Raw genomic sequence first — 23,695 nt, forward strand, 5'->3', positions numbered from 1 at the left:
TCCTTTCCCCTTCAGTCCCCGGATTCTGTCAGGGTGGGGAGCATATTTCCTGTGCTTCCCACCATCCGCAGATGCTCCTAAGTGCAGGCAAGCCAGTTTGGGCCTTCGGCCTTGCCAAAGTGTGCCTACCCCACCCCCTGCCTCCATCAGTTTGAGAAAGCAGGTCAAGATGTTCAGGGCATGAATCCAGGTGGAGACTGGATCTAAATGTCCAGGTACGTGCATATTCATGGCCTTCAAGATATAGCGGCATCTCCCACCCTGCTTTGGGAGTTCTATCACAACAGTGCAGCAGGAGGAATTCAATGGAGCCAAGCTCAGGGAACCAGGGTTCAGTTTGGATGCCAGGAAGCACTTCCTGGCAGTCGGGACCCTGAGGGGTGGAATGGGCTTCCACGGGAGGTGGTGGAGGCCCCATTGGTGCCGGTGTTCAAGGATAGGCTGGATGTGCACATGGTGGGCATGTCATGAGCGGAGCCGACTGGAGCCGCGAGTCAGACTAGATGGCCCAGGAGGCCCCTTCTGACTCGCTCTGTTTCTGTTTCTAATTCTAATGCCCTGTGCCTTGTTTGCTCTTTGTGACCAGATGCCGGTCTAAAGGAAGCAAAACACTTATGATGTGAACACATTCTGCACATGGTGGAGCATGTTGGCCTGTTCGTGGATTTGGCTGGCTGGGAGTGCTCAGCTGTTCTCCCCATCAACCCCACATTCCCCAGGCTGCCCTGGCATCTTTTAACCTTTGCAGGAGGGCAGGAGAAGCAGCTGTGGGGTGGAGCAGTGGAGATCAGAAAGCCAAGAGGTGGGCAATTCAGCGCCCCTTTTGCTCCCCCACCCCATTCCAGGTGCATTCCAGAAGAAGGGAAATAGCAGTCCTGTTGTCCGGCAGTTCAGGGGTTCCTGCATCAGGACTAGTTTGCCCCCGCCCTGCCTGGTTTCCAGCAGCTGGACCAACCATCGCCGGGGGGTTCCAAACGACTCCACTGATTTCTTTTCCCAAAAAGGGGAGGGATTGGGATCTGTTCCTCCTCGCCATTCGTTGCATGTCCGTTGGCAATGCGGGTCCCAGCTCTGAGGGTGTCTGGGGCAAGATGCTCTCTGTGGGGTCTCCTCTGGAGTCATCCCCCATCCCCCCACGACTGCTGCTGCCAACAGGCCTCCTCCTCCCTTGGTCCCAATCCTGGGAAGGCACATTATTTGGGATATTTCTAACCCGTCCGATCACTCTGTGTCTCTGGATGGCATTATTATGAAAGCAGGGATTCAATCCATGCCGGGGGGGGAAAGCTTGAGGGTAGAAGGGGGTGGGGAAATATTGGGAAGGGAGGTGCCCGCTGCCTTTTGAAATCCGCTGCGGTGCCACAGGCGACCTGTCCCAGGGAGAGAGGGGCACCGTGTGCGGGCTGGGTGCGGCCTTTTCTCCCGCGAACGGCCAGCGAGTGGCAAGGCGACGGAGCCGCTTGGCTGGAAGCCTGGGCCACGGGCCTCGGAAGGCGCCCAGCGGTGCTGCCGCCTGCCACCGGCTCAGCCCGTCGGATGCAAGCTGCTCTCCAAAAGGCACAATACCATCCAACACGCCATCCAAAAGAGCACCCGAAGGCCGCGTGTCACCCAAGCGTTACGTGCAAGAATAATTTATTATGTAAGAGCAAAGCATACGTCAACACACGGGGGTGCAGCGGTCTTGCGATCTCTCCCCTTTGCTGCACGGCAAGAGGCTGGTCATGTCATGTCTGGATGTGTGCTGGTGCTGTGCAGGTCCGTGGAGAGAAAGGGGAAGACAGGGCGAGTCAGAGCAACGCAGTGAGGAGAATCAGCAACTGGGCGGCCGCTTTTTAAAATAAGAACCGGGGGAAGGTGGGGAAAGAGGTGTGTCCATCATATGGGTGGCTGAGTGAAAGAGCCCGGAGATGCCACCTCAGAAGGAGGGGAGATCGGCAGGAACTCTGCCCTGACAGGTTCCTTCCCAGCTTATGTTCCTCTTTAAGGTCTTCTCTTCCCGAAGAGGGAGCAGCACGGGGCTTGCCTGCACCGCAGCCCCGTTCTGGCTCCCCTCAGACCTGCCACTGCTCAGTTTAAGGTGTGGCTTCACCTGCCTCCTTCAAGGCCGGCTGAGTTCCTCCTCCTCTAGAAAAACTCTTGGGAGGAGGCGGACGACTTGTCCTTCCTGCTGCCTTTGTAACAGTTTCTTGGAGATACGATGTGCAGTTGCAAATCCGGTACTTGAAATGCACCGGCAAGAAGAGCCAAGACCCACCGCCTTCTGCGCAGGCCAGGAGGGCAGCCCACCCCTTGGCAGCAGCGCCGGCCAGCTATGTGTGGTGTGCTTAACCCACCTGCTTCAAGAGTGACTGTCCCGCAGCGGGTACAGGTGCTCTGAATGGGGGGCTGGGACCCTAAGGAACCCTGCCGGTGAAGCCGAGGCCTGAGGAGCGGCCCAGGGGACTGGCCGTCACCCCAACACACCCATCCCAGTGCGGCTTCACACGAGCAGCCCCAGTGCAGCCTGCTTCTGTGTTTCATGGGGGTCCCTGGATAGATACTTGGTGTTCTCGAGAGACAAACCACATTGCTGGAGCTTAATTTACTGGCGCTTACCTTGTTCGGTCTGACATGCTCAATTCTTCTGACCTAGAGTACGATCTAGAATACAATAAGAATTAAGACTGTTTCAAAAGCGGTTGTAAGTTGGTAGTGAGGCAAAGGTAGGTCACGACCTACTGGTAGATTTCCAGGTGACCAGCAGAAGATCTGCAGGGGTTTCTGAGTCCCAGTCCCTGCCCAGTGGTTGCAGAGGGAAGAGGCTCCACCCCCCAGTGACGTCACTGAAAGGAAGAGTGGCGGGAAGAGGTGACCGTGGACTTGGTGCCGAAACCGAACCCCTGGGTGTATGGCTGGTCCATAAGCCATTGCTGGCTTTACCTCCCAGTCGGTAGAGCTTGGGGTTTGGGACATGCTTGCGTGCACACCCAGCCACACACAGAGGTTTCCTCAAGGCTCTCCCCCAAATGAAACAGAGCAGTTTCTGGGAGGACAAGAATTCCACCCTTAAATTCTAATATTTCATGTTTCTCAACAAGTTGTAGCTTTGGGGGGAATTAGCATGAATGATCTCAATTGTCCTTGCGGACAGAAGTGGAGGATGTCCAGTTCTTGGCTATGGAATGGGCTTCCACAGGAGGTGGTTGAGGCCTCCTGAGGGGGATCAGTGAGGGGGTTCAAGGATAGGCTGGGCATGCACATGGTAGGCATGTCATGAGCAGAGCCGGCTGGAGCTGGGGGTCAGACTAGATGGCCCGGGAGACCCCTTCTGGCTCGCTCAGTTTCTGTGTGTCTATCTCAGATGTGAGTGAGGTTGTACAAAATAAGGTTGCAAAATAAGGTACAAAAGTGAGGTTGCTTTCCAAATAAGCCCTAAAGGGATCGGGGGAAGAGAACCTCAGAAGAGCACAATGAGGATGGAAGGTGCCCAGCAGCCAAGGACTCCTGGCCAGCCGCTGGGGACGCAGGGCAGAAACAGAAAGCCGGGTGCAAAGGGAACGGAGTGGGGGAGCCTGAGAGGGCCTGGCCGAGGCCACGCCACGCCGCGCCGCAGACCGCTCTGTGCAAAGGACTGGTGCGGGAGCCGGTCCAGGCAAGCCTCTTACTCGCTATCGTCTTGCGTCTCCGGCTCCTCCGTGCAGTACTTCGCGATTCGCTTCCACCTGATGGCCAGGAAAGCCGAGCCGGCGAGGAGGGGCAGGAAGAGGAAGATGCTGAGCAAGATCCACCTCCGCATGCTGTCCTCCGCAGCTCTCTCGGTGAGATCTAGGTGGAAGCAGACCTCTCAGCGGCTTGACACCACCGTGAAGCGCAGATCGTTCACAGACCGTGTGCCTGGCCATGAAGGTGACGCGGGCGGGTGCTGCTTCCACAGGGCAGCAATGGGGCCCGATTCTGCGCAGGGGCAGGGATGTGCTCAGGCAACGGCTCATGGGAGCCGCCCTGATGCTCAGAGGCGCTGCTGCCATTTGCCTGCGGGAGGGAGAGGAAAACCCCTGGCTTCTTGGAACCCGCGACCTTCATACCGAAGCATGTGGGGTCAGCAACTTGGGAGCCGCCGCCTCTAGCAGCTTGTTATGCCACAGCTCAGTGCGACTGCATCGGGGAAGGGGGGCGGGGGGTGGGGGGGGGCTCTTTTTCCATCTTCCTGCTGCTTCCCTGGCCTAAATCAGGTCCCTGTGTCTCAGTCACTGCAAAATGTGTCTGCGCACGACACATATTTCTGGTGCCGATAGACAGGTGACTCCGCATCCGCTGAACTGCATTTTTACTGTATTTCAATTTTAAGGAGTGCGAGTCGTCCTGAGATGCCAGGCATGAGGGGTGGCATGCAAAAGTTTTAAATTAATAAATAGTAGATAAACGGCATGCTCTCATCAATTGCTGGTGGAAGCTGACCGTGCAAATGACGGCGAGAGTCAGCAAGGCTGTTCCTGCTCATGCCACAACTGGGAAATGGGTTTTTTTCCAAGGCAGCGGCTTTGTTAAGACCCAGGAGGTGCTGAGGGGCACCCTTGGAGGCTAAACTGAGAGCGCCTGCTAGGAGAGAGAAGCAGGTCCCACCGGGCCGAAAGAAGATGGCCTCCGACCCCAAAACATTTTCCCATGCCTGCTCTAGAAACGCGGTATCAGTGATATGGGCTATGTTGCCTGTTATGGGATAGCGTGCATGTCTAGCTAAAGTTTAAGCAGCTTTAAAAAGCTTAAGCGGGACTCCGTGGCTTCAATTCGTGGTGCAGAGTGTATCCCCGAAAGACGGACAACCCCCGTCCCAGAGCCACCCCGCCTGGCAAACCACTTGCGCACCGGATTCCAGAATGCGAACCCCGCTGTCCACGCTGCCCCCCAGCGGGCTCCCTCTCTCCTTGCAGTTTGGCGGCGCCCATCCGGGGTGGCAGTGGCAGTTCTTCTTGCTATTGCAGAGCTGAGAAGGGGAAGCGGGGAGAAGAGCAGCGCTCGCGTCACACTGACACTGCACGGTCTTAAAAGGAGAATGCGGCAGCAGCAAGCAAGGTTCACTCCTCCGGCTCTTTTGAGCCACAACTCCCATCATCCCTGGATATGCTGGCTGGGGCTCCCAGGAGCCGCAGGCCAAAACATCTGGAGGGCTTAGGATGCCTAGGAAAAAGCATTTCCTTTTTCTTGTGTTTTCCTGGGGCCCAAGCCCTGGTCCCCCCGATGGAATGAAATCGAGCGTGCAAACTGCAGCCTGGTCCTCACAAGCAGCGGTGGAAGGGCCAAGCCTGGGCCTAGGCCAGAGTCCCCACCTTCCCCCAAAGCAAGGTGTAGACCCTCCAGCCCTCGGGGGCTCTTCCGAAGGCAAACACCCCTTCTACAGTCACACGCTCTTGGATGCTTTCCTGGCTTTTGTGCAGCTGAATAAGAGAGGGAGCCCTGGCAAGCTTTAAAATCATCTGGCGTTTCTGGCCCTGCCCCTTCACCTGAGGACCCACCTTCCAGGGAGATATGGCCCCTGAAAGCATCTCCGAATTTGAATTCAGAGGGTGACTTGCACCCTGTTGGGCTGCTAAGGGGTGGCCCAGCGTGGACGCAGGGGACAGGAAGGTGCCGCCCCCCCCCCCCGCAGCCTGAGATGGTGCAGTCCCCTCGAGCACAGCAGGGCTGCCCTGCCCTTTCCCACACAGGGTTGCATGCAGGTAAGCCAGCAGCCCGCGAGGCCCTGCCTCCCCCTCTGCCAGCAGCAGTTCCCACCCTGGCAATGCAGCCCTCGCCCCACTCACCCCGTGCCCGGAGCACTTCTTCCCAGGATCACAATCGTACCTCAGGATGCTGTGTTTTTCGCACACCTGCTTGATGCAGACCTGGAGGAAAAGCCACACCTGTCGGTTCTCAGGCGCACCAAGGTCAGAGGAGGCCTTGTGCCGCACCAGCACCTCCCACCCTGCCGTGTGTGTCGGTGTTTCCGCGAGGCATTAAGCGCCAGGACATCAGCCCTGGCTTCCACAGGTGCACAGACGAGGTGGCCGAGGTTCTCCAGGGGGACCAGGCCAAGCACTGTTCGCACACGCAGACCAAAAGCGTGAGGGGGGGGGCACCAACTGGGCACCTGCCAGAAGAGGGTTGAGATATGCAACGCCCCTCTGAAATAATCATGGGGTGACATTTGGAGGGAGAAGTGGGGGGGCGGGATGCACATATCTGCTCCCCCTCTGCCGCTTCTCCCCCACAGCCCCTCTTTACCGCATGGACTCGTCTTCCGCAATCCACCACAAGCTGACTTCCCAAACAGCTCCCACCGGCTGGCGGCCTCCAGGCTGTCTCCCCGCACAGACCTTTCCAGAGGCCCCCCAGAGCCCTTCCTTCCCAGGTCCGGGTCTTCTCCTCAAACCCACAGGTAGCAAATTCGGAGGCAGCGGAGGGCGAGACGCTGTAATGAGCAAGCCAACTACGCTCTGGCCTGCCTGCAGCGGCTGCCTGGATGCTTCCTGTCCCCATTCGTGGTGCTGGCCCTAACCCATAAAGCCCTACAGGGTGTGGGACCGCAGGACCGGTTGGAGCACCTCCCCCAGCCCCTGGGGCCCTCCTCCAGGTGGCTCAGAGGGCGGTGACTGGGGGGGCCCTTTGGGTGGTGGCCCCCATCTTCGTAGCAACCTCCCTGCCGTGGCATTGCCGTCTTTTCTGCACCAGGTTTTGTGGAGGCCTTGAAAGGCTTCCCTGGTCATCCACTGGCCTGATGGGTTGATCCAGATGCCTTTTCCCTTTCTTCCTGGCCAGGTCTTTTCATTGCACTTTAATGCATTTTAATTCATTCTAAATGCTTTCAATGTTGTTCTATGTACTATATTTTAATGGATTTATATCGTGGTGTGAACCAGCCAGAGAGCTGCAGCTGTGGGTGGTACAGAAATGATCGTGATCACGAGCACAGGAGGAGACGGAGACGGAGACAGGAGGGAAGGAGGGGACAGAGAGGGGACAGGGGACGGCGACGCAGCCTCCCTTTCCAGCCTCCGCCGTCTCTTCAGCGCAGAAACGCGAAGCCCTTTTGGGCGGCTGCTCCGCACGCCCCCAACTGCACCCCGGCCACCACGCCCCGTCGCTCACCTTCTCCACTCCGCATTTGGTGCCTTCTTTCACCAGCATGGGGTCAGAGGCACCTTCTGGCTGTTTAAGGTCCAAAGATATACAGACAGTCCCTTTCACTGGCGTATATAGGACAGGAACCTTCATTTTAGTAAAAGGAGTTGTGTAGGGATATGTGCAAATTAACTTTCCACATCTGATATTCCTACCAAAGGTATGTGAAGAAGAGAACAGGATCATACTGCTTGCAAAGGGTGGGACGACGTATCAAAAACTTGCCAACACTGTCAACTCAGCTAAGCTAGGCACATTTCGCAGGACGGGGGCGACTCCGGCAGGGGGCAGATGCAGCAGGGGCGCTCCAGGGCGGCTGGGGCATCTTGGCTGCCCCTTCACGGATCGCGCCATGCCCCACCCGCACGGCACGGAGCGGAGGGCTCTCTGCAGGCCACCTCCTCTGCCTGGTCCTGCACAGCTTGCGAACAGGCAGAACAGAGGGGGCGTTCCAAGTCCCGGGGCGGGCGGGCAGGCCCGGGACCCCCGAGGGTTTCCAGCGTGGTCTGAACTCGCCTATGCTGTTCAAGGGGATGCAGGAAATGCCCCCAGGGGGCAGGTCTAACACTTGGTTTGAGCCAGGAGGGCTGGGCAGAGAGTCCACGTGCCAAAGTGGTACAGCCCTGAGTGCCTCATGGTAGAGACCAAACAGATGGCTTGACTTCATGGGGGAACCTGCCAGCAGCCTTTCCGTAAACAGTGCTCCTGGAGTGGTCGGAACATTTGCTCAATCATGTAGGGCATTCTTACTTGATAAGAGAAAACTCAAGGCGGCCAACAAAGTGAAAGAAAACTGGGGCAAAGCAAAGCAATTTAAAAGCCCCCCCTCCTCCTCCTGCTAAACCTCACGGTGGATGGTACTGGCAGAGCATGGCAGGAGAAAGGCTGGTGATGCCTACAAGGAGACGCTCGGGCTCCCCTTCCTGACCCCAACGCTTCGCTCCGCAGCCCCGCACCCCCCGGCTGCCTCAGCACCTACCGAAGAGAGCACGTCTTAAATCCACTTCTGCCATCGGTCCCACAGTGTCCAAATCGGTCTGCCTGGCTATTAACCTCCTCATAACACATGTGGGGAGCATTCCGAGACCCTGCCAATATTGAGGTTGCCTTAGTTAAAGAACCTGAGGAAACGGTTACACACTTCGAGGTCAGGGCACGAGCCTGCGGACTCCTTCCGGCCTGTCTCCCACACAGCCCATGGAAACAGCGGCTTTCTTCTGGAGCGATGCGCTTGCACTGCTGTGTTCAGTGAGATTACTCACGGGTAAAGGTCAGATTGCAGCCTCAACCAGCTTTTTATTCAATGATGACATTGCTTTATAATTATAGATCCTTGGTTTTGTTTTAGATGTATTGATAGATTTTCTATTTACATCATTATTGTTAATGTAACATATGAATTGAATTGTTGTTGAAACTGGTAACAGACTCCCGAGTCTTTCAGCAAAGTATGGGATATAAAAGCTTTTAATAAATAAATAGTGCAATTCCACAGAGGCCCCACAGAGGTGACCAGACGTGGCTGCCAGTCTCGGGGGGCGGCTGCCACTTGCCCCAATGGCAAAAAGGGGTTCTCTCACTCAAAAGGGGAGACAATCCGTGGCCACCGACAGCTTGGGACGCGGGTTCCTGGGCTCCTGCAAACCACCCCAAAAACTGCAGGAAGTGCTCCCCCATTTTCTCAATCTGAGAATGAGATTGCAAAGGGGGAGAGGCAGTTTTGGTTCAAGCCTGCAGGCACCACACCTTCACTGATACAACAGGAAGTCCCCCTCTCCAGGGAGCTCTGGAAACTGTCGTTCCAGCGGGCAAGCGGTTCCATAGCTGGAGGGCCGTAGCAAGCAGCAGTCCTCGCGGTTCACGGAAGCGCAGATAAACTGTTCCAAAACCAGTAAAAGTGCCTGGCTTAGATGTGCAAAAGTGTGTACATTTACACACGCAGAAGAAATTTTTTCTGCATTTTTAAATGGCAACGAGTAAAAATATTTTTTTCTTTGCTTTAAAGGGGCAGGGATGCGAGAGAAAAGCCGAGGAAGCATCTGGCTTGCTTACTTTTACCGAAGAGGTCCTGGCAGTGGAGATCGGGGGACTGACAGGATCCGCCGTAGCAGAAGCCGGTGTTGGAGGCACACTGGAAGCCGTTCTGGACGTGTACGTCCGCGGGGCAGGACGCGGCGCTCCCGTTGCAGTACTCCGGGAGGTCGCAGGCGCCATCCACCGCCGGGCGACACACCACGTTCCTCGGCTTAAACTGGGCAAGAGCACAAAGGAGGGGCCGGTGACCGTCCTCCTGCGGAGAGACGCGTGTTCCCCCTAACAGGCAGCCCCAGCCCGAATTTTTTCGCCTCGGATTCTAGCCTCCTTCCCTCTGTGCCTGCCCGCCCCTTGAGATCTGGGGCAGAGGCCCTCCTCCAGGAGCCCTCCCTGAGGGAGAGCAGGAGGGTGGCTACCCAGAGAAGGGCCTTCTCTGCAGCGGCACCCCAACTGTGGAATGCGCTCCCCAGAGAGGTCTGCCTGGCGCTGTCACTTTATTTTTTTCAGCGCCAGGTTAAACCCTTTTAATTTTCCCAGTATTTTGACTGTTATTTTAATATGGGTTTTATTGTCAGAAATTGATTAGGATGCTATGTTTTATTTTTTGTCTTACTGTTAAACTGTCCCAAGAGTTTGGTAAGGGACAGTCTAACAAAGTTTTAAACAAACAAACAAACAAACAAACAAACGCTTGTGAGAATTATGTGAGAAACCCCCAAATTGCCTCCCTTCCTTGCAACAGCATCCGTGTTTAAGCCTGGGGGAAACAGCGGCAGATGCCAAGCCTTTCCAGCAGTGGCCCTCCACCTATGAAGACAGGACTGCCTTAAGGTCGGCGCAGGGCAGATGCAACTGAGATCGCCCTTCAATCGGCAATGGTTTTGAATGGAGAGTTCAAGGGCTCGGGCAGTGCTGGTTCAGAGCAAAACAACACAAAACGAGGCGAGGCAGGGCAGGGCGGGGAAGGGCAAGGACGGCAGGGCAGGGATGGCAGGGTTAGTGCACAACCATGTCGTCTTAGGGCAAAGAAGGCAGGGCGGGCAGAGCCGGCAGGGTGGGCAGAGAAGGCAGGGCAGGGCAGGCAGACCAGGGCAGGGAAGGCAAGGCAGGGCAGGGAAGGGCAGGGTGGGCAGGGAAGACAGAGCAGGGAAGGCAGAGAATGGCAGAGAAAGCAAAGAATGGCAGGGCAGGGATGGCAGGGTTAGTGCACAACCATGTCATCTTAGGGCAAAGAAGGCAGGGCAGGCAGAGCCGGCAGGGTGGGCAGGGAAGGCAGGGCAGGGAAGGCAGGGCAGGGAAGGCAGGAAAGACAGGGCAGGGCAGGGCAGGCAGAGAATGGCAGAGAAAGCAAAGAATGGCAGGGAAGGCAGGGCAGGGTTAGTGCACAGCTGTGTTGCCTTAGGCACGAGTGCCTTACCGTACAGTCTTGGCAACAAGGTTCGTTGCTGCAAATGGCTCCTTGCTGAAATGTGCAACTCCTGGTGCAACATTTATTGTACCGACAATCCTGGAAGCACAAATCACACGGGCTATTCGTTGTGCTCAGGAAAGGGCCCTGGTGACACAGTAAGCGAAAGGCGACGCTGCCATTCTGGGCCTGGGGACCGACCGGGCCGTCTCCTGTGCGCACATGGCATCTGCACAGCCCCTGCCGCTTTGAACCGTGTGTTCGCGCGAGGAAGGAAGAACTCCAGGGGACAGGAGGGGGCATGAGGCCAGCTGGCCCGGCCGCTTTGCTCAAGCCGCACACGACTGCAGCGAGGCTGCGACACAGGCCCACGCGGGAACACCCTGGCGAAGCCGCCGCGTTTTCAAGCGGCTCGAGCAATTGCGGGGGGGGGGCTGCCTACCCAATGCCCCTTTTGTGCGGGGCCTTCCAGACCTCCCAGCCGCTTCCCTGTCCATAGGACGCGATGGGACGACCCATTCCAAAGCGAGGGCAGGAGCCAAATCCAGGTGAGCCAACCCGGCGAACACGCCCAGTGCCAACCTCGGCTGAACCGCAGTCACACTTCTCTCCCGGCTCCACAACGCCGTTCCCACAAAAGGACGAGCCTTTTGCCGTCTTCTTCTTGTAATACAGCTTTAAATTAGGCCTGTTGGAAAGGCAGTTGGGCGTCTTGAACTTGATGAAATTCTGGAAGTCCTCGATGCTGCAGCTGCTAAAGGCTTTAACGCCACTCGAGTGCCTGAATGCCACAAAATGGAGACCGTGAGACAGAGTAAGAGGGAGGCGAGGGTTGGCGGGAGGATTTCAAGTGCCGTTCCGTGGCCATCACCGTCGCTCCCACAGCGGCTTAAACTTAAAGCTACAAGTTATAGATTGCTCAGGAAAAATCATGAGCTTAAATGCCAGTGCGTCCACTGGACAGGAGATGGCAGAGTAAATCCTGTACAGCACCAAACAAGGCAAAAATAAAATATAAAATAAAATAAAATAAGAGTGTTGAGCTCAAGGCAGTGGAACATAAAGCAGGGCCTCAGATGCTAATCACAAGCTTCAGCCACTGTTAGAAGCATCTCGATCTTAAATATGATGATTTAATCATATTTAATAGTGTTAATCATTTAATATTCTTATTAAATTTAAATACAATTAAATAATTAAATTTTCTAATAATAAACTATATTTTTAAATTTTATATATATGTTGTGAGACAGTCCTTTGAGAGCATTCAGAGCAAGGATGTTTAAAAACCAATCCATCAGAAAATGTAGGGATGTGGGCGACGCAGAGCTGCCCTGGGTGGGACCAGCAGGACCCAATGAGGGGCATCTGCCCCTGTTCCCGGCCCCTACCAGCTGGGACAAAGACGGGGGCAGATCCGTGGGCTTCGAATTCGGGCGGGCCCCCACTGCCGCACCTGTTGCAGGGCTGCCACAGCGACTTGGGCTGATCTGGGGGGACATGGGGCCTCTGGGTTGGCCGGATCCAAAGGAAGGGGCCGCCACATCATGCCTTGCGTCGCCCTCGTCATCGAGGGGTGGGGGGCGGGGGGGGGGGCTCCCAGCACCCGCAGGGCTGGCGAAGGTACCCACACGGCGGCCGTGTTCATGACGCAGACGGGCCCCGGGCACGCACAGTTCTTGCCGTCGTCGTATTCCATGCCCAAGGCGAGGCCCAGCAGTTGCGCAAGGATGACGGAAAACGTCTCCATCGTGATCGCCTTTTGGTACTGGAAGAAAACGGCACAAGTGGAACCAGAGAACCGGTTCTTTCGCTCCGTTATGGAAACGAGCCTGTGAGATATATATATATTTACATCTTGCCTTTCTTCCTACAAGAAACCCAAGATGGCTTACTAATCCTCTCCCCCCTTATTTTATCCTCTCAACCACCCTGTGAGGTAGCCCATGTGGAGGGTCTGTGCCTGGTCCAGAGGCATCCGGGAAGCTTCACCGCTGAGGGGACGCTGGCCCTCCGGTCTGCGCCTTCCCGGCCCGACACTGCAATCCCGATACCACACTGGCCCCCGGGAAACATTTCGGGAGGGATCTCTAGGCACTCGGCCTGCTTCTGGAGTGCGGAAGGCCGCGTTCTGCACTGGTTTGAGCCCCGGTTCCATGAGGGCCAGTGGGGAGCCTGCGCAGGACTCCCACGGGGAAGGGATCCAAGGGAGGCCGCTGACACGGCCGGGGCAGGAGCCCGCACTCAGACCCGCCCGGTTTCCACCACCTTCATCGGGATACTGAAGGAGCAGCTCCTGCTTTGCATTTTTCGCTTCTTTGCCTGTTTTCTATAATCCCCAAGAGAGGGTCTTTTTCATTGCGATGCCAGTGCCCAAATCCAAACATCCAAACCCCGGCATCTAAATCCAAGCCAGCCACACATAAAATACAGTTCAGCGATACCACACCAGAGCGACTCCCGCGTCAAAATTCCGGAGGCACAGCTTTCCCGCAAATGTCGCTCCGACGTAATTCGGCTTCTCCCTGTAACTAGAACACAAGAGGATGAGTCACGACTTCCGAGAGACGGAAGGGTGCCCAGACACTGCCTTCCCAAGACCAAGAGCTCTCGGGGGCTGGCTCCCAGCCTCCTGCCTTACCAGTCCACTGGCTGACAGGGGGAACGGCAGGCATTTCTGGCTCGGCAGCAGGTTTTGGACCCGATTCTCTCCTGGGAATAGCAGGGACTGAGCCCGTTGAGCTGTGCTGTCTAGGGTGGGTGGCTGGCCCAAGAGCTTCCAGGGAGCTTCACGAACGAGTATGGATTCGAACTCGCATCTCTCTGGCCTAGCTCCAGCGTGGCGTCCGCCATCTCACCGTGGCTTTCAACCCGTAGCAAACACGTGCCACTTTTCAAGCTCAGCTATAGAAGTGCTGATTCCCTGCCTTTGCTCAGACGGCTGCTTTCCTGCCAGCGGCACCAAGTTTAACTTTACGTGTTTGGAAACGAGCATCTGGCACTCCCTCTAGGCAAGTGGGGGCAAGACGGAACACGTACCCGACACGCAGGTATGGTCCAAGGGCAACCACATTTGCTTGGACACCAGTGCTGCAAATTTCAAGTGCTGGTTGTACGTTTAGGGCAACAACTTTGCTCAGAGCAGATTATGGACTGCAGAATTATCATTCTTTTCAGCACAAAGCTGGCCCTGAGTCAGGCACTCCCGTGTCTAGCTTGCTCTCTCTGTCTCTGGGAGCACTCAATGAACGGGTGAAAAAACACCCCCTCCCCGAATAGGTTTATTTCCATCGCTCTGGGGTGTTGGGCAGCCCTTTCCATCTTCCCAGACCTTCAGGTAGTCGATTCTCCCTAAAACTGCTTCCACTTCTTTAAATACAATGCTCGAACAGCTACATGCTTTGTGCAGGTGACGTTTGGTTGATACTGGCAAAATACTCCGGAATGAAACCTTGCTGCAAAGATGGCGTCTCTGGCTTACTGGCAAAGAGGAAACATGTCCCAGGATGGCAGGGAAAAATGTTGTGTTCTTAAGGAAGCTCCAAACAGGCTTCTTAAAAAAAGAGGAAATTTTCTAGCACACAGAGGGGCATGTTCTTTTTCTATGGGATTGACAGTGAGGTCGCACATCAAAATTAATTGATGCCATCTTCACTTTCCACTGCTACGCACCACAGTGGAAGGACTATACCACAAGGAGAAGACCATATCCTGGCACCCCATCTATGGAATCTACTCCCCAGAGATATTCATCAAGCACTGTCCTTATACATATTCCGGCACCAGACTAAGACACTTTTATTTAAGGAGCATTTTAATTGTTGATGGTTTTAGTTGGAATTTGATTGTAATTCTATTTTAATGCAAATTTTAGTGTTCTGAATTTTGACATTTAAGATAATTCCAATCTGTTGTTACTTGGTGCTCCTGCTATGTTATGTTATTTATTATTGATATTGTGGTTTAAATTGTGTTTGTTTGTGTTATTTATGATGTTTTATTTTGCTGGGGTTATATAAGCTGTCTAGAAAGCCATGTGGCCATGAGATGGCATACAAAACTCAATGTATTTTTTGTATTTTTGTATTTAATGGTAATTTATTATGTGCTATTGTATTTCAATGTATTTTATTGTGTTGTAAGCCGCCCCGAGGCTTCGGCAAGGGGCGGCATAGAAATGTTATAATAATAATAATAATAATAATAATAATAATAATAATAATAATAATGTGTTAAATAACAAACAAACAAATCCATTACATGCAGAAAGCCGCTTCCCTGTCTTTCCAGGCAAGACTAGCAAAGAACCCATAAGGGAGAGCCCATCACTGTGGCTCCAGGGGGAAATGGACCCACGTTCTGGTCCAAAGCAGCTTCTTATGAAGAAGGCATCCACAAGATGTTATTTTCCTTTGTGTCCCATGTTTGGGTAATGTCTAACCCTACCCATATTTTGAAAATGCAGTTGTAAAGCATGGTTTGCCATGTGTAGGTATGTGCATTTTTTTTAACAAAACCATTTTAATATGCTGAAGAATTAGAAACATCAGACACCAGAGCACTTAAGATGGGATAATAGTCCTTCTTACACAAACAGAAACGCCAGATCGTGAGGCCGTAGAACAAGGTACGAATTTTTCCACTGTAAAAACCGTCGCAGTAACTCATCGGGCTCCCCTTCCGTGGAGATTTTATTATGGTCTGTCCAGAACTCCAAAGAGGAGAGAACAACCGTTAAGTTGAGGTCAGAAAATTTCTGAAAAGATATGAAAAAACATGTGCTCGAGGATGTGTTGTTTACCGTGGCATTGCTTTACATTCTGCAGGCCCCGCCATAAGGAGCCGGCACCCGGCAGCTTCGTGACTCTGCACGGCCTGCGCCAGGACCGGAGGAGCAGGAAACGGGCGGCGACTTACGCTGTTGACAAAACCGATCAGCTGCGCGATGCTCTGGGTGACTTCATTGCGGTTGCTCCCCATATAGTTGTACTGAAAAGGAATGCATTCCCATTTTAATTTCTTCGGCCCTTAAAACAGCAAAGGCCACTGCTGCTGTTATTCTGTCATCCAGGATGGCTCAACCAGTCCGCCTGCACACCTGACTCCCCACTCCATGCAACATCAGGTGGCTCACGCAAGGGCACCTCCTCCCACAGGGCTAGCGCCTTGCAAAGTCAGGCGAGGCAGCAGAGGCTGTCTGCTCAGCCAATGTGCCTGGCACATGGGGAGCCCCAGAGGAGACTCTGCCACGTGCTCTGCCCAGGGGAGCTGAGGTGGGCCCCAGGGACAATGGCAACAAGCTAGTTCCCCCACCACTGACACGGGGATGATGGAACCATTGTAGAGGAAGAAAAGTAGTCTCTCTCTCTCTCTCTCTCTCTCTCTCTCTCTCTCCCTCCCTCCCTCCCTCGCTCCTACCACCCCTCCCCCCCTCCCCCCCTCTCGGCTCTGCAGCAGCTTCTGCTAACCAGGAACGGGGAAGGTCTTTTTGCACCCCTGCGATGGAGCACACAGGGTGCAGATGGCCAGGGTCCCTGGCTCAGGGCCTTGAGAAAGTCTCTGGGTTCATGCCCCTGTCTGAGCATCACCCGTCAAAAGGCCCAGCGCAGCTCTTCCGTGTCTCTCACCTTAATGGATGTGCTTTTCGTGGCAAGCTTAAAGGCAAAAGAAGTGCTGGGAAAACACGGGAAAGTTACACGTGGAAGAGCACGTTGCTCAGATGCTCCCTGCGCCGAAACACACATGCCAACTACGGTACAGTTCCACAACCAAAGCGAGGCGACTGCACCAGAAAACCTCACCCAGAAGCACCTTCCATCTTCGGCCAAGGGACTGCTACTCAGTGACGATACAGGCCTGACTCATTTTACCTTGGTAGTAATTGCAGGCCAGCATTGACCGAGAGGAAGCGGCTAACCCAAGCTGACCCAGCAAACAAGGGTTTTAAGCCAGGTCTCCGCACTCTCTCCCTACCACAATATCCCCGGGGTTAGGTCTTCCTAAGATTCAAGGGACAGACATATTTGATGCTCGGAGACTTACCAAATCCTTGTTCAAAACAATGTATACTTCTATGTATCTGTGCATTTTAGTGATATCGGCCAGTGGCTGAGGACAAACATAACAAGGCGCTTTGAGTCACTATCGCTGAACTACATAAATGAGAACTTTCGTAATGCTGAGAGCATGCAAAATGTTTGGCTATTTAGCAATCCATCCCTCAACCCGAGCCCTGCAGCAAGCATCACTCTTGACAGTCCCTGCTCCAAAAACTCTTCCTACCGTCCAAGCTGCCCAGCTCGCTCTAGCGCTGCTCGCACTGCCGTTACTGCTGAAAGGTCATGCACGTCCCCAACTCACTGCCTTCTGGACCTTTTGGAGCCCCCGTCAGCCCGGACGGAAATGTCCGAAGGACCGGGAGGGCACCAGGCTGGGGAAGGCTGAGCATCCCTTTGGCTCAAGCATGGCAGTGCTCAATTTCCATGCCTCCCGCAGTGGGGAGCAGGCGTTGTGTTCAGAAGATGCCGAAAGCAGCCCACGTGCGCCCAGGCACACTCTCAGCCGGAGCCTCTTCTGCTGGGGAAGCACCACCACGAGGCCAGTGCGCCCTTCCTTGCGGAGCAAAGCCAGGAGGGCAGCACCGAGGGGCGTGAAAAGGGCAGCTCCACCTGGCTGCCCGCTGCCATTTCTAGGGCTAACAAGGCTGCCCAGAGGCGCAGCTGGAAGCATCGCCCGACATCGCCCCCTGCACAGCCATTCCTTTCCCCGAATCCCAGGGATTGAGAGGGGCAGCTGGAACGGCAGAGGACGGGGAGGTGTCTCTCTTATTTATCCGTCAGCACGTGGAATGCTTCCATCTCATCTTTTGCGCGAAGGATCAGAAGGCAGCTTAGCTTGGCAGGCCACACAGCGCACCCAGAAGCTCAACCCGACCCGGCCTGGGGGTCTCCAGTCCCAGGCCGATGGATGGGGTCAAAGCACGCTTGCTCTCTCTGCGATCTCTGGGCAGCTGGAAGTAGGAGCTGAGGGTGCTTCCTAGCAGCGAGAGAGGCGTAAATCCCCTGCGGCTGCGCCTCCGCAGCTGGGCTCCCCATCACCGTGACGTTCTCCTGTGGAGGGAACAGGCACAGGCTCCCCAGGGCCCTTGTTCCCCTGACCATGGGCAGAGTGCACTTTCCTTCTGCCCTGCAGTTCCAGGACAACAGTTGCTGCAGCCCAAGTAATTCTGACTCCAGAACTTCGGCCAGCAGACAAGATGTGGCGGAAATACTGCGAGCCAAGAAACAGCCGTGGCTGCAGTCATTCTGAAGCCCACTTCCGAAATGCAAGGAAAAGGTTTCGCACTCACGACGGTATCCGAAAGCAGCTTATAGGACACATTCCCTCTCCTCTCCTCTCTGTTCATTGGGCTGAAATCTTCTGTCCAAAGTGGGCCCTCCAGGTTTTTGCTAGTGATTTGATAAATGAGGTGTTCATATGTGCTTGAAGACTCCAGATGCTCAATTCCATAGCTGATGTTCTCAAACTGGAGCAGCCCCCTGAAAAAAAGCAAAGAATTAGTCACGGCTGAGAGGCTTCCTAGCTGCTCCCAAACCCGGCACAGCCCCATTCCCGCCTCTCCTTTGCACCTCTCCACTCTTTCTCCGCTCTTGGGGGCCACGGGATCCCTGCCCAGGGCTTTCCCCTCACCTCCAACACTTTCCACCACCTCTCCTGCTCCTTTCCCCTTTGGCTCCCCTTGATGCCTGGAAATGCCCTCCAGAACTTGGCCATGATGCTGGCTTTCCCTCTTCCTTCAACTCCTCCATCAACACTCAACCGTTCCAGCAGGGTGGCTGCAGTGGCGAAATCACAGCGCCTATGATCAGCACTGCGGAGTGTCCCTGAGGCTCACAACGGGCAGGCTGCCAGTCCTGCTCATCCTCACTTTTGCCACGATTCATCAAATTTCCAAGTGAACCAAAGTGTGGAGAACAAGCGGTAGCTTCACATGCCTCATCCTACTCTCTCTCTCTCCTTCTCTGACAGAGGGTGCTGATCCGCAGTGAAGCACCCGAGGGGAAGGCAACAAAGTGAGGCCACAGGTGGAAGGAGTTGGAGACAGCTGGGCATGACTTATTCCGTTGCTCCTTTTATCGTGATCTTCACTTTGCTTCTACCACTTTGTCAGTACAGAAGAGACCTGGCAGATGTGACATTTTACATACCGCACCCTTTATCAGATTGGTGCCACCAGGTCACACCGAGAGTTGCTAGCTTTTGTACAGCTGCTCTTGCTTGCCAGCAGGTGATGTTAAAATAATATTATTTTAGAATTTTAATATTTAATGGGTTTGCATACTTCTATCTGCTGCTTTACCCTTGAAGATGTTTTATATATGGTTTTATTGTATTTTATATTTCTCTTTGTTGTGCTGGTGTATCACCAACACAAAATATGCATCTATACACTGGCAAGCTTTTGTAAAGCTACCAGAGACCCCCATAAATTGAGACTAGGGTATCAGTGAACTGTAATAATTTAATTTAAACTTTAAATTTGATTGTATCTACTGATCTTATTGCATTTTAAGGGGTTTTTTGAACTGATTTGTTTTAAGTATACTGGTATTTCACTGGTCTACAACCAAAAAAAGTCATCTATTCCAAGTGAAGCCACTTTTAGTATAAGTCACCCCAATGAAGCATCTGAAAGGCCAGGGATACTTCTAATAAGTGCACCTAGATTATGTGGATTGCTCCGGAACTGCGGAATGCAACAGGAGTGGGATGGGCCTTCCTGAATTCCAAGCATTTCTCTGAAGCATCTGGAGCTTGGCTTCTACCTGGGCTGCATGGGAACACACCTGAGCTGCCCTCCCTTACCTGAGCCCCGAACAAGTGTTGAGTATTGCAACGGAGTTCGGGAAACCTTCTATATAGCCTTGATAGAAGCATTCACCCTAAAGGTGTTTTTTAAAGGAAAAAAAAACAGTATACCGAGCTTAACTGTCTGAGATTCTTTATCAATCCGACTTCCTTGCAGCTTAAAAAACAAAATACTCACCTTCCTGCTCCACAATTTGTCTCCCACCTGCCACAATTCTCCCAGAATCATGATTTTAAGTATCTTCTACTGTCTAGGCTGGTATGCCAACTCCAGCCACTCTTAAACAGAGAGAGGCTGGCCACAGTTATCAAATGATTCATAATCTCCATGTCTGGGCTACTGCAAAACCCACTGTACAGAAGGAATCCCTTACCTAAAGTTTGGAAGAAGCAACATAAAAACAACAGCCAGATTACTAACTGGGTCCAGGCACATGGATTACTTTTCCCAGTCTGGACAAAGTTTTACTGGTCCCGATTCAAGCTGCTAATTTTAACTGCAAAGCTCTAAATGACTTAGGACTTAAGAAAGCTCAGGGGTTCCTCTTTCCACATAAACCTGCCTGGAAATTAAGATCTGTGCAGCAGCCCTTTGGTGGGTCCCTGCTCCATCTGTGACAAGATGGAGGGTGGCCTGGACTTTTATGCTGTGGCACCCCATCTCTAGACCATGTTCCCCAAAGAAGCTTGCTTGGCGCCATCTCTGATTTCCTTTGGGGACAGGGTGAAAATGTATCTTCTTCTACAGGCTTTTGAGGGAGCTTAATAAAACTTCCAGATTTATCTTTTTTTAAAGTTATCTCATATGGCAATATTATTCTACCACATCAAATGTCACTGTTGTCTTAACATTTACTAAAGCACTTTGGGAGCTATAGATCATCAAAAGCAGCATTTAAATAAACAAAGAAATCCTGAAACTACATCAAGAAGCTGCAAGATGCATGACGGAACCCTTACCTGAATACGTGGGGAATTGGGATGCACAAAGCCCCCTTGGTTGTAAGTATAAACCATAAAGTCATTTGGCAAAAATGTTCTGTGAACAAAATACAACAACATTGCATTCAGGTCGCTGTTTCAAAATGGACAAGTGGCTGCCTCGCCAGGTTTGCTGAAGAGGAAGCATGATGCTGGGCCATCTTCCCATTGGGATCGTGACTAATAGAAGCGTCCAAAATGAGCAGCCAGAGCTAAGCAGAGAGGCCAACAGGCCATCAGCATGACAAACGGGTCGGCACAGCAGTGGAGTTCCCCACACTGGGGCGTGAAGGCCGATGCCTGCGGTGGAGGGAAGGGGCATTTGCCACAGGAGATCCTCCATGGGCAGTGAGCGGCTTCCCTCTTCCCCCAGTGGGCTGAATGGGGGCCATTCACTGCTGTGAAAGAAACGCAAGCCATGAACAAGGTTCTAGATCGAGAGAGGAATTACTACCACTCTATATGACTCTGGTGCACCTGCAACTGGAGTCTTACGTTCAGTTTTGGGCCCCTCATTACAGGAAGGATATAGCCAGGTTGGAGTCAGTGCAGTGCAGGGCCACAGGGTTGGTGGCCGGTTTGCAGGGGATGCCGTATGAGGCGAGACGGAGGGAACTGGGTCTCTTCAGCCTGGAGAAGAGGAGACTCAGAGGGGGTCTGTTGGTGACATACAGGTATGTGAGGGGATGTCACATGGAGATGGGTAGAGACCTCTTCTCCCCTGCAGAGGAAGGCAGGACGCGCTCCAACAGAACAAAGCTCAGGGAGCCAAGGTTCCATTTGGATGCCAGGAAGCACTTCCTGACAGTCAGGACCCCGAGGGTGTGGAATGGGATTCCATGAGAGGTCGTTGAGGCCCCATTGGTGCGGGTGTTTAAAGATAGGCTGGACATGCACATGGTGGGCATGTTGTGAGTGGAGCTGGCTGGAGCCGGGGGTCAGACTAGATGGCCCGGGAGACCCCTTCTGACTTGCTCGGTTTCTATGTCTCTAAGGTCTGAGGGCTGCACTGAAATTAGATGCACATTACAGGGCGTTCCTATACGTTCCTAGACTCAGAAGCAAGTCTCATTGAAGCCAGTGTGGCTTCCTCCCAGGCCTGATACATAGCAGATGCTAGTAATAACACTCAGTATTTTTCAAGGGTTTAAGCAGCCAGGAAGAGAGGAGAGAGGAAACCTTTGAAGAGGTAATCAGCCGACAGATGACTAGAAGCCAAGTTCAGACGAAGGAATTAGGAGCGGGACTAGGACCAAGCATCACTTACTGCTGCTTCAGATGAACGGTGTAATTCTTCTTATTTATCATAATAATATAGGTCTGCATACTCTTGATCACACAGAACAGACAAAGAAAAAAGACAAATCATCAGTAGATTATTTTGATTTTCTCCTATTTCACTTGGTGATGCTGGTGGTGACGGAGCAACTCCACCCTACGGAGGGGCAGGGTGGGACCTGGAAGTCATCACAGGAACATCAGAAAAGCTGGGCTGGGTCAGACCAAGGGTCCACCTAGTCCAGCAGCCCACACTCGTGGTGGCAAACCAGCTGCCCCCAGGATCCCTCCTGGCCAAGCTCTGCAACTGGCACGCCACTCCTGCGAGAGGAGGAAGGAAGATGGGTGTGGGAGTCCACCACCAGCCACTTGGAATTCAGTTCCTTTGTACTAGTAATTAGAACAGTCTAGTAAGCTGTCCTTTCCAGCAATTGTATTTATCTTCTTAACGGAGTAGTTCTTTTTTCAATCCAGCAGCAGATGATATTCTTTGAGCGGCAACAATTGCCAGGGGACTTCTCTAAGAAGAGGCTGTCCATGTGAGAACAAGAAGGAAACTACCCATCTGGAGTAATTCCAGGTAAGCCTTTCACCATACAGTTTCAGGGTAGGAGTGCATACAGATGCAAACATTTCCAGTTAGCCTATTCAATTTGTATATAAAAAGTTGTGCCTCTCAATCCAAACTTCAGTCAAAAAGTGAAATATCTTAGCTAGCAAAACTCGGCTTGTTTCATTATGATTTGCCTGAACGTTCTACAATGCAAATTTTCAACAACTGTACACAGTATCTTAATTCCAAATACCTCATCTTCTGCTAGGCCATCTTCAGTTATATTGGATGGTATCTTCTTTGGATATGTGGTATGTAAAACCTTTTGACAATCTGGAGAAAAAAAAACAAGCAAAGCAACAGTGAGCCGTCAACCATCATTTAACAATTACACTGTGCAGGAATTTGTTTTTAAAGTCCTTTCTCCCAAACTTACTTAAGCATTATCCAAAAGCCTTTGGTACCGTAAAAGGCTACCAAATATATATTGTGGGAAAAGATCTCCAGCTCCATGAAAACTTATGTGTCAATATATATGCACACATGGCCTGATTTGTACATGCTCAGGTGTACACATAGTCCAAGCTATGTTTAAATTCATTTTCTGCGCATCCCTGTGCCTGCTAGATTTAGTCTAGACATGGGCAAATCCAGAGCCCCAGCTACAACCTTAGGAAAAACACAGGGTAAATCCGACCCTGCTTCCCCCCAGCCTTGCGGCCAGGTGTTCCCTTCCGCACCGGCTCCGAAGTCACAACTGCAACTTCCGGGGTAGGGGGCGGTGGGGAGCACTCCCAGAGCTGGGCAGGGGCGATGCTCCCGGGCACCCGAGGCATCCAGGGGGTGCCCTGCGCCAGGAGCACAAGAGGGGGCAAACACTGGCCTCCAAATATGTCGACGCAAGCCAGCAATCCAGCACGAGCAGCCAAGGCCCCGGGGCCCCAAGCCCCGCTCAGTCCCGCAGGGCGCGCCTCTGGTCTTTCGCGGACGCCCAGCGGCCTCCCTCGCAGGGTTGTTGCGAGGATCAAGGGGCGAGGAGGCGGGTGACCTGTGCGGGAAACCGGGCCGCTCTTCGCTACTCCGCCTCGTAAGCGATGCCTGCTCCCTGCACCGGCAAGCGTGGCCCTCGCCCGTGCGCGCTTTGTGCACCCGAGTCCGGGACACGCGCCTGAGCCGCACGGGGACGCTCCGCGGGCGAGGGGCGCCGGGCCGGGCCGAGGCGAGGCGAGGCCCTGGCGCCCCCGGGGCCGGCGGAGGCGGATGCCCGGGCGGGCGGGCGCGGTCCGGGGACGCGCACTCACCGAGGCGCGCCAGGAGGCCGGCACCGAGGAGGAGCAGCCCCAGTCGGAGCCTCATGGCTCGCGGCGGCGCGGCGCTTCCCGGCCGCGCGTTCGGCGCTCGCCCAACGGTCCGGCCCGCAACGGCGGCGCGAA

At 53.7% G+C, this 23,695-nt stretch overlaps 1 protein-coding gene across 1 annotated transcript; it reads right to left on the reverse strand.

The window, feature by feature from the left end:
• Positions 1-1,690: 1,690 nt before the first annotated feature.
• Positions 1,691-23,618, reverse strand: LOC123027029 (disintegrin and metalloproteinase domain-containing protein 2-like). Its single transcript, XM_044437372.1, has 21 exons — positions 23,564-23,618; positions 22,516-22,595; positions 21,699-21,760; positions 20,411-20,489; positions 19,448-19,524; positions 17,931-18,120; positions 16,625-16,690; positions 15,500-15,571; positions 15,172-15,338; positions 13,032-13,113; positions 12,214-12,350; positions 11,165-11,363; positions 10,592-10,681; positions 9,193-9,391; positions 8,120-8,228; positions 7,108-7,291; positions 5,784-5,864; positions 4,849-4,966; positions 3,648-3,807; positions 2,599-2,643; positions 1,691-1,750 (listed from the first exon to the last, which is right to left on the reverse strand). Exons 1-21 carry the CDS (start codon positions 23,616-23,618, stop codon positions 1,723-1,725), a joined length of 2,280 nt encoding a protein of 759 aa, XP_044293307.1. The 3' UTR covers positions 1,691-1,722.
• Between the last annotated feature and the right edge of the window lie 77 nt (positions 23,619-23,695).

The sequence above is a fragment of the Varanus komodoensis genome, unplaced genomic scaffold, assembly GCF_004798865.1.
Source record: "Varanus komodoensis strain SLA01 unplaced genomic scaffold, ASM479886v1 scaffold30, whole genome shotgun sequence".
Classification (NCBI taxonomy): domain Eukaryota; kingdom Metazoa; phylum Chordata; class Lepidosauria; order Squamata; family Varanidae; genus Varanus; species Varanus komodoensis.

Coding starts and splice junctions, on each gene's coding strand:
- LOC123027029 (XM_044437372.1), bottom strand. CDS start 23,618: ATGAGGCTCCGACTGGGGCTGCTCCTCCTCGGTGCCGGCCTCCTGGCG. Junction 16,691..17,930: donor AGCTGCTTTCGGATACCGTC/GTGAGTGCGAAA, acceptor GTTTGTCCTCAG/CCACTGGCCGATATCACTAA. Junction 1,751..2,598: donor AGCATGTCAGACCGAACAAG/GTAAGCGCCAGT, acceptor GGACCTGCACAG/CACCAGCACACATCCAGACA.